General features: G+C 42.4%; 1 protein-coding gene across 2 annotated transcripts; it reads left to right on the top strand.

Moving 5' to 3' along the window:
• The first annotated feature begins 1,828 nt into the window (after positions 1 to 1,828).
• On the top strand, positions 1,829 to 9,030 carry NRSN1 (neurensin 1). Of its 2 annotated transcripts, none has more exons than XM_035549609.2 (3): positions 1,829 to 1,980; positions 6,329 to 6,526; positions 7,475 to 9,030. In XM_035549609.2, exons 2-3 carry the CDS (start codon positions 6,338 to 6,340, stop codon positions 7,871 to 7,873), a joined length of 588 nt encoding a protein of 195 aa, XP_035405502.1. In that variant the 5' UTR covers positions 1,829 to 1,980; positions 6,329 to 6,337; the 3' UTR covers positions 7,874 to 9,030. The 2 variants fall into 2 exon arrangements, with proteins under 2 accessions (XP_035405502.1, XP_035405500.1); XM_035549607.2 differs by lacking the exon at positions 1,829 to 1,980 and adding an exon at positions 2,776 to 3,105.
• The last annotated feature ends 397 nt before the right edge of the window (positions 9,031 to 9,427 follow it).

Here is a 9,427-nt window from a genome sequence, read left to right as displayed (position 1 = left end):
ATTCTTTCCTATAACAACAGCTCATATCATGAGTCATAGGTATGACTTACATGTGCTAGTATCCTAAAAAAAAATCTGTACATTGATGTTACTAATTTATTGGCTAAATGGGACATTTATACTGCTCTGTTCAACATCTCTCATAACCACGTTCACTTATACTTCAAGCTCAGTTCCAATCTCAGATTGAGTTAATACCCTTCCTAATGAACATCTGTAGCTTCCTCCAAAACCTTTTGCAGACATACCTTCTCCCCTTTCCCTCCTTCATTTATTAGTTTCAGGTGGTGTCCAGCTATAACACAGCCATCTTCCAGCTCAGGTGTGTGTGCTTTGTCCTTGAGAACAGAGATGAGAGCAGTGAACCTAGCAACTTCAACAGCTGCCACTACCTGTTTACCGCGGGTGCTAAGCGCAGGCAGGAAGGGAGGGAACTCAAAGTCCATCAATAGCAAACAATATTGTCCTTTATTGACACAACGACACAACGCAGCCACGGTTATATGTCTAAAACCCACCTTCCCCTCCCAGCCAGCCATGGCTGCATCCAGATGTGCACTAAAAGCAACTTCTGAGATTAACAATGGTGAATCTTAAAGTTTGTTAGTTTGGAGTTAACGGGTCGTTTTTAGCTTTACTGAAAATGTCCCTATTGCTACAATGCTAATTTGTCATAGTTTGCTGACTACATTCCTTCTGTGTAAGAAAACAAAACTGTACCAGTTAACACATGTATTTCATCTTGTAATTATCTCCCTTGTCACTATGTAAATAATCAAAAGCTATGTTTGTGAGTAGAGGACAGCTCACATAGATTAACTACATTTTTTTATAGAATACATCTACTTGATTTAGCTTGAAGCAGCATTCAATCCTAACAGTGATACTACCTGTAAAAATAGGTGTTAGCTGTCCTTACAGGACAAACAAACAGAAAATCTGTTCTGATATTCTGTCCTGTTACTCGTTCATTTATGGCTTCACTGGATTTTCTGGATTTTTTTTCACAAATAATTGTCAGTTTACTGCCTTGTTAATTGCCTTGGGCTAGGGTATGCTAATACTACTCACTGATTACTGTACTGCTCTGGAAGGAGCTGTGCTCAGGTTAGGAGAACCATGTTCGTCATTGCTCATTAAATGAAAAGGGCACGTCAGCTTTGCAAGAAGAGGATGGAGCCCACCTAAATGAGCATTTTTTCTTCTGAATGTACTCCCTCACTTGCACTTTTCATAGCTATTCTTAAGATTCCTAGTTTGCAATTGTCCAACATTGCTTTTTGTTTGTTTTTTGTCATCAAGAGCAGTTTGTTTGTTTTAAAGGAGCTTGGACATTATTATTAATTAAACTACCATTAATTTTATTTTCCTCAGATACTATAGTAATTCAATCAAAAAAAAAAAAAACCAAAAAACTTCTTTTTCCTTCCATTTTTACTACCTCATTTTGCTTTAATGCACTTCCGTATTTCCTGCATGCAGTGACACTCTATTTTTTGTATGTATTTCAGTGTGGGATATTAAAATGACTCCTTAGCGTTCTTTCCACGTATTTATTTTCCAGGGGAATCGCACGTTGCCTCTTTGCGGGATACACCTTAGTGTCTTGTCATGCCTTCTAACTCTTCCCTCACTCCGTTCCTTACTCCCCCAAACTCCCTGCCTTGCAGACCCTCCTGCTGATCCCACAACCTCTCGTTATCGGGGCAGACCCAAGACATCAACGCCTTGCCCACCGCCACCCGGCTGAAGCCGGGCAGGGCCTCAGGGAGCTCCGGGCTCAGTGGGTGGCCGCCTTCGGCCCCTTCTCCCTGCTGGCCCAGCCCGGCCCGGCCCGGCCCGGCCGTGGGCGGCGTTGCAGCGCCGAGGCAGGGCGCGGCGGGCCCTGCGCGCTGGGGCCGTGCGGGGCGGCGCCGAGCGGGATGGGGACGGGGACGGGCCGGGCGAGCCGCAGCTAGCGCCGCCGCGGTGGGAGGACAGGTAAACCCAGCGGAAACGTGGGGCTCGGCCGGGCGGGGGGCGCGGAGCGGGGCCGGCCGTGGGGGGCACCGAGAGCCCCGCAGAGCCTTTCCTCCGAGCCCGCGGCCGGCCGGGGTCCCTCAGCGAGCGGGCAGCGGCGAGGCCGGGGCTGTCGGCGGTGCCCTACCTGGTGCCACCGGGTTCGCGTTGCGGTGCTCGCCCCCCGGAGGGCTCTGCCTCCCAGTTAGCGCGGTGAAATGGGGCAGGGAAGGGCATCCGGGGGGCCGTGGGATGCGACTGCGGAGGGGACAGGAGAGGAGAGAGGGGTTTTCTGTCAGGACCCTCCCCCAGAGCCGGGGGTCTGCGTTGGGTGTGCGGGATGCAGAAGTGGCACCCCCGAATTTGCTCTGCCTTCCTCATCCCTTACGGCTTTTAAAATGTGACCGACCCTTCAGTGGGAAGTAATCTGAAGGAGCTGCATAAACGTATCGGGTAATTTTTCATGGATCATGCTCATCTTTTTTGCCTGCCTGCTCGCCAGTCCGGTTACATCTCTGTAGATCGGTGGGGAATAGTAAAGCTCAACGTAAACAGGACAGCTTTTGCCATGGAAACAAAAGTTGCTAGGGGATGGGTTGCTGCTACGCAGTGGCGTGCGCTGAAGCTGTGGTCATCTATCCCGCATTTTCCTAGACATCTTGGGTTTAGACGCTGAAAATCCTGTAAAGATAAATGACTTCCTGCAGCCTGGGTGCGTGTTCTGGGCTCGTGGTTAATGCAGATTTGAGTAACAGTCAGTCTTTCTTTCCAGCAAGTTTCCCAACATCTCAGCGTTTAGTTTCTCATCCATGAAGGTGAGACATGCAAATAGACATCAACACTCAAGAGGACATACCTACTGCAGCACTTATTCACCCACTGTAAATCGATGCGGGCACTAACATTTATGTAAAGCTGCTTTTTCCGATCATGCTCTGACTGTTTCAGTTCCTCTGCCTCATCAGTACATAGCAAGAACATAATGTTTACACTGCAGCTGAGAAAAGAGACCATCTTAGGCCAAATTACCAGACTGCTTCAGTGAGTCATATAGGTCTGGGAAGCCTTCTCTTTCCTCCTCTCTAAGGGATGAGATTTTTCCAAAAGGTAGGAGATTATGTTCAGACTCTTCCATTTCTGATAAGTAAAGAAAAGATGCAGTAGCACTCATATTATGCAGCGCTTGAAAAGGACTAATGATGTTGACTAGATCTAGGCAAGTTTTTTTTTCCATTTTAAAAGGTCATAGTACTTGATGTTGTCACAGCTCTTTCAGACAAAATATCATTTTCTTTTGCTAGTATTCAACCTCCCAAGCTCTTATTTATCATTCTGCTCGTATGCCTGACCAAAACTGCCTATTAGCATTTTAGATTGCTACAGAAAAAGAATCTGTGTAAGATAAGTGATTACGGGTTATGGGGTTCTTGCAGGTAATTCATCATTAGAAACACCAATCCCCCCTATATCTTTCTCAACAGATAAACATACAGACAGTGCAGTGAATTCAAGAAAAATATATTTGTACAGGTTTCTGTCACATTGCATTGAATCAGCAACTTTAGTTTACTACATTTACATTAATTTAAGAAAATCCAAATTCATCAACGTGTGTTGCACCTTCTTTCCAGAATTCTGGAAGGAAAAAGGTGTTCTAAAATTGTTTCCTGGTGGCAGCTGGGTCTGGTACTTCCCTGCCTTGACCTTGTCAAGTCAATTACATCCAGGAAAAGTGCCTCCTATTCTGCTCATTGTGTGACACTAAATACGCTCACCTGAGTACATTAAATTGGCAAAAAGCTGCATGTAATTTAAGGAGGTAGCTTTGATATGAGAATAAAGATCAGAGTAAGGACCTGAGAGTATGATTCTTTGCAAAGCTTTGGTTGACCTCTTTATTTTCTTGTCTTTGTGATGTGGGAGATGCAGTGCTTGCTTTCCAATAACCAAAGGCAGGTTCAGGTATATGGGCGTAACCTCTTCCTATGTGATATTGAGGTATAGGCTGCATGAGTCTGTGTGTGACAGTTGAGGTGGTTATGGTAAAATACACTGTGGCTTTGTTGTGATGTGCAGTCCTACACTGAGATTAGGTACAGTGCTTTCTGGTTCTAGGTTCAGCACCAGTTTAGGATGATTTTTGGCAAATGGTATATGTAACTCCCCTCATTCTTTGAATGGGCACAGATAGTGGGTACGTGACAACTAAGATGACTTTTTACTGTCTGGGAAGTGTTTAGGAGTTAACTAGGAGTTCAGAACACTTTTTCTAGGTTAAGCCACTTCTCATTTTTACTGAATATCGTTTGTTACTTTTCCTTTGAATGGTGAAGTTTTCTATGACTTCTCATGGAAACACTCAAAACATACTTTGCTATCTCTTGTCAACTTGTAGAACTCTGCATATAGATGATCTTGCCATGCTCTCCTTTTACCCTGAGGTATTCTCTCTTTTTTCTTTTTTTTATCTGTAGTGGGTAGACAGAGCTCTCTTCATTGCTTGTCCTGTGGAAAATGGCAGCTAGCTAGCTATTGAAGAAATAGTGGCTGTGAAACAAGAGGACTTTTTCCTTTCTTTTTGGTCAAGGAATAAACAGAAGGAGAAACTCCCAAGGGAAACAAAAAGACCACCTTTGTAAAAGAACAAGCAGACTTGAAAAGCAGAATAATTTCCAGGGTTTCCCCATAAGGGTTCAGATTATATGCACATGACAATGTCATGCATATCCATGTTGCTATTTTGTTGTTGTTCTATCAAAAATAGCGATGGATCAGCAATTTTGAGCATTGAAAAAAGTTTTTTCAAGCTCTTTTATCAATGTCATCTTTGCCATAACTTCTCTGAAAGCCTTGAAACTTTGCCTTGAAACGCAGTAGAGAAACTTGCAATCATAAGATGTTGAGATCATGAAATCCCAAACTAAATACATATTAAATATACAAAGTAAATAAAAGCCAAGATGGTTAACAATAAAGAGGAAACAGCGAAGCCCTCTCTTACTGGGCCAAGAATGCAACCAAATTCCAAAAACTTAAAAGGCCAATATCATATCAGTGCTGATTTCAGAACCAGCCAAGAGCTTCAGCTGGTTGCCGTTACCTGTTAGCACATTCTGGCTTCTGCTGAAATTAAATGCAGCAGTGTCTATTTTTTCCCTTGCATAAACAGGTATTTCGTACCCAGCAAGATCAGACATTATTGAAGGGCAAAGGGACTGCAAGGCTGTAAAACAGAGGTCCTAGCTGCAATGAGCACATCAAACCTTCCTTCCTTCCCTCCCTCCCTCCAAGTAAAATTGCGGTGGCTGTGGCAATCAGGTGAACCCACTGAAGCTGTTTGAAGTTGATAAATTGAGTTGTGACATTCAGATTTGGGTATGAATTAGTAGTTCCCTTTGGACTAAGACTTTTTGAACTCATTAAAGAGAAGCCATTCAGCTTAAATAATACTGACCTATTGCTCAAGTGTTTGAGGGGCTGGTATTACTTTAATGAATTCGCTAGCATCATACCTGTGCAAGTTCAGACCTGCATAGTTAAATACTAATTTTCTAAGTTAGGATAACTTCAGCGAAGTGGAAAAAACGGGGAATTTTGTTAGCAGTTTCCATAGCAGGCAAAATTCTTATTTCATTAAAGTCAGCAGGAGCTTGGGTATTGAATTCTCCAAGGGAGCAGTGATTTGCCATAAGTTCCGTATTTGCATTTCACTGCAAGGTGAGCACATCAGTGCTGTTGTGCCATTCCATCTTTTTCATTTTCAACTATCTGTATTTAAGTGCAGGATATGTAGAGTTTCAATCTGGTTGGGACTTACTTTGCCTGCGTTTCTTACGGCTATGAATGTTACGTCAGCACATAGTCTTAAAGTTCAAAAGCTCAGGTGAAAACATATTTAAAAAAACAAAATAACAATAACAAAAAAAAAACCACTCATCCAGCAGTTTGAAAGTTTATAAGGTTGCAAACTCTAGTGAACTGATAGAACTAGAGTCTGCCTCAGAGGCAGTTTGAGCCCTTAAGGGATGATGGCTTTTGTTACCTGACATCTGCTTTTTTTCCATCTCCACAGAAACCCAGTAGCACGCTAGTGTGAAGGATGGGGACCAAGCACCCTACATATGGGAGGGGGTGTTCATGCAGCGTCTTTAGGCTGTGCTGCACCAAAATGCTCAGTGCCCTGGGTTTGCTTCAGCTGAGTCATTGCACACATTACCAGGCTCATTACGAAGGCTGTTTTTCTTCATGTCACCTGGAGCGTGTGTAGCTAGCTTTCATCTCCTGCCACGTCAATAATTAGATCTGCTTTGCATGAAACCTCTCATTGCAGGTCGGAAGGATGAGCTCCTATGCTGACATCTGTGGGACCAAGCACACGCAGGGCAGCACCGAGGGAGGTTACCAACGCTATGGAGTTCGGTCCTACCTGCATCAGTTTTATGAGGACTGCACAGCTTCAATATGGGAGTATGAGGATGATTTTCAGATCCAGAGATCGCCTAGCAGGTGGAGCTCTACGTTCTGGAAGGTACTACCCATTGCTGGGTACTGGAGAGAGAAACTCCTATGTCGAGATATTCACATGTAACTAATGATCCTAGGGATTCAGTTGCTCAGGTTTCACTGAGATGACTGAATAACCATCTGTCTTAACACAAAAGTGTGTGGGTTTTGTTTGTTAGTTTTTATTTTTTTTTAAACCAAGATACATCAGCTTCCAGGGGAGTTCTGGGGTTTTTGGATCCTCTAGCTTCTCTGTCATAGGGAGCCACATCACTGAAACCTCAAAGTCTTGTTATGGGCAGGGTTTTCCAAATTCAAGAGCTTAATAGTCCTGTAAGATAATTACAAATGGCAATGGTAGGTTAACAGTGGAACCATGTGACCTGGGGATTAAGAACAACAGTAAGATCTCCATTCATATCAGGGAACTTCAGAGAATCTGAGAATACCAGAGGTTGGAAGGGGGCCGTGGAGGTCATCTAATCCAAACCTTCTGCTCTGATGGTAGCCCATCCTGTGTCAATCAAATTTTGCACTAATGGGAATTGTGCTAGGAGTATTCTGTGAACTCTTCATGGCAAGTGGTGGATATGACACAGACTATCATCGGGGCCTGAACAGTTGGTGCTAAGCACCGCCTAAAGCTAAAGAAATAATCAGTCACACAGTACTGGGGTTAAACTGTGATCCTTTCTGTGACTGGCCATTTGGGTGTGAGGTGCTATGTAGAAGTATAGATGTGTATTCTGGTGTTTCCAGAAATGTCAATATCGAATTATATATGAGTTGTAAAAAGATAGTTCCTCCGTATATTCTAGTTCTAGTAGAGCCACCCAAAAGGAAAACATCAGCCTTCGCTTACAACAAAAAAAAGTATCTGCAAGGCACTGTAAAAGATAAATGTTCTCTAGAACCGCTTACTGACAGAAAACTAGAAGGCCATATTCATTGTTTAATTTTCTTTGTTTTCCAGGTCGGACTCATCTCTGGGACGGGTTTTATGCTGATAGGTTTAACGGTTCTTGTAGTGGGTTTTCTTGTGCCACCGAAAATTGAAGCTCTTGGGAAAGATGATTTTGTTGTGGTGGATACTCGTGCCATTCAGTTTAATGGGTCCCTTGATATATGCAAGCTGGCAGGAGCGATCTTGTTTTGCATTGGAGGGACCGCCATGTCAGCATGTCTGTTGATGTCTGCTTTTGCTAAAAGTTACTCCAAAGAAGAAAAGTACCTCCAGCAAAGATTTAAAGAAAGAATAGCAGATGTAAAAGCCCATGCAACCCCAGTCACAAAAGCGCCAGCACCCGGAGAATCAAAGATACCTGTCACTTTGTCCAAAGTTCAAAATGTCCAACCTTTACCTGAAACCTGACCCTTTGGTTTTGTTTCTCACTTGTAGATCACTTTACTGGAAAATATCAGCTGTTGTTGGCATACGTGCTAGTCAATTACAACATCAAGTGCTCTGCTATACAAATTCACAGCTGATTGGGAAGCTGTTCCAGTGCAAATTTAGGATTGGGAGAAGTGAAATTATGTGATTAGACCTGTGACCAATATATGCAGTGTATTCAAACATTTTAATCTGTGTTGAACCAGTAAGTCCTTGCAACAATGATTAGGTGTCTAGCTTACCAGATTGCATCCCTAGAAAATACAAGGTGCATTTATGACAGCTGTACCAGGAATACCTTACATTGCACTGTTTAAAGTTTAGATGAGTTGGTGTTTTGTTTTTTCTTGTCTTTAAAATACTCTTTACTCTGCCTGGTTCTGCTGTCCAGGGAGCCAAGGTTCTGCCCTTGTAATGTGCACTTGTCCTCCTATCACATGCTACAGTCCTCATCGAAGTAATAATGCACAAGTAAAACATACATGACATTGGAGTGCCCTTAGTTTGATCCTGGCACACTTCACTTCCCAGTAAGGTTACTTTCTGGGAAAGGCAAATTATACTTGTTCCAGAATTACAACTAGCCTGTGCAGAACTGCCACTTTTCTCTTAATTATTGTCATAGTAATAAAAAAAAAAAAGATAAGGAATTCATATGAAAGGAGGAACATCATACTTGTCTATCTTTGGTTTGAAATTGTTTCTACTGTTTTGTTGTATTATGGTTGAAACACATACAGATTGTTTTAGTTTTGGGTGGGTATGGATTACTAGGTGCGGTTTGACATGCCCAGGCCCCGTTTTCTGTCAGTACGTTAATGCCATGTTAGATGACTTTAACATACTTATCTAAAGACATTTTGAAATGCTGTTTATATTTTTATAGATGATAGAAAAGTTATGCTTACCAGATACGTTTGTGTAAATGCTTTCCTGAAGACTTATACTTTCATTGAAGACCCTTGATTATTTTCTCACCTGGGGCAATTATTTCACTGTCTTAATCTATGGATTTAAATTAAACTGTTTAAAGGAGGATGTGACATTTGTATTCTCTGACAATATGTGCCACCTTATAGTTCTGTCTATTTTTTGAATGGATTGAATAAAATTCTAGGCGTGAGCCAATCATGAAATTTGTGAAAAATCTCTTTCTAGTCGGACAAGTTTCTCTATAAATCTAATATTTCACTTGGAAAGGAGAAATTGGCAGTCAAAACTCAAATGCAGTCTGCATTTCAGCTTTCTTACATGAGGAAATCACTTTGGTGCTGAATCAAAAAGTTCCGACGTGGTAATGCCAGGTATGTTGTAACAGCTATGCTCCTGTCCTTGATGATAAAACATGTCATGTTCCATTATTCAGTTCAGACTTTCATAGCATACATAAACCTGAATACATGTGTAGGGAACTTTCAGCTGAATCTGTAGTAATTACCACGGCTAACAATAGCATCAGAAGTAAAATTTTCCTCTGAAAGAAATGAAAACTGCCTATCTAAGCAATGCAAGTGCAGTCTCCAAATGTTAGCA

Source organism: Cygnus atratus, chromosome 2, assembly GCF_013377495.2.
Source record: "Cygnus atratus isolate AKBS03 ecotype Queensland, Australia chromosome 2, CAtr_DNAZoo_HiC_assembly, whole genome shotgun sequence".
In the NCBI taxonomy this organism is placed as follows: domain Eukaryota; kingdom Metazoa; phylum Chordata; class Aves; order Anseriformes; family Anatidae; genus Cygnus; species Cygnus atratus.
The sequence above is the reverse complement of the archived record's forward strand: the minus strand, read 5'-3'. Positions and strand labels throughout refer to the sequence as shown.

Bases quoted from the DNA above. Each gene is read 5' to 3' on its own strand.
- NRSN1 (XM_035549607.2), top strand. The intron at 6,527-7,474 runs GTACTACCCATT...TTTGTTTTCCAG, and splicing joins GGAGCTCTACGTTCTGGAAG to GTCGGACTCATCTCTGGGAC.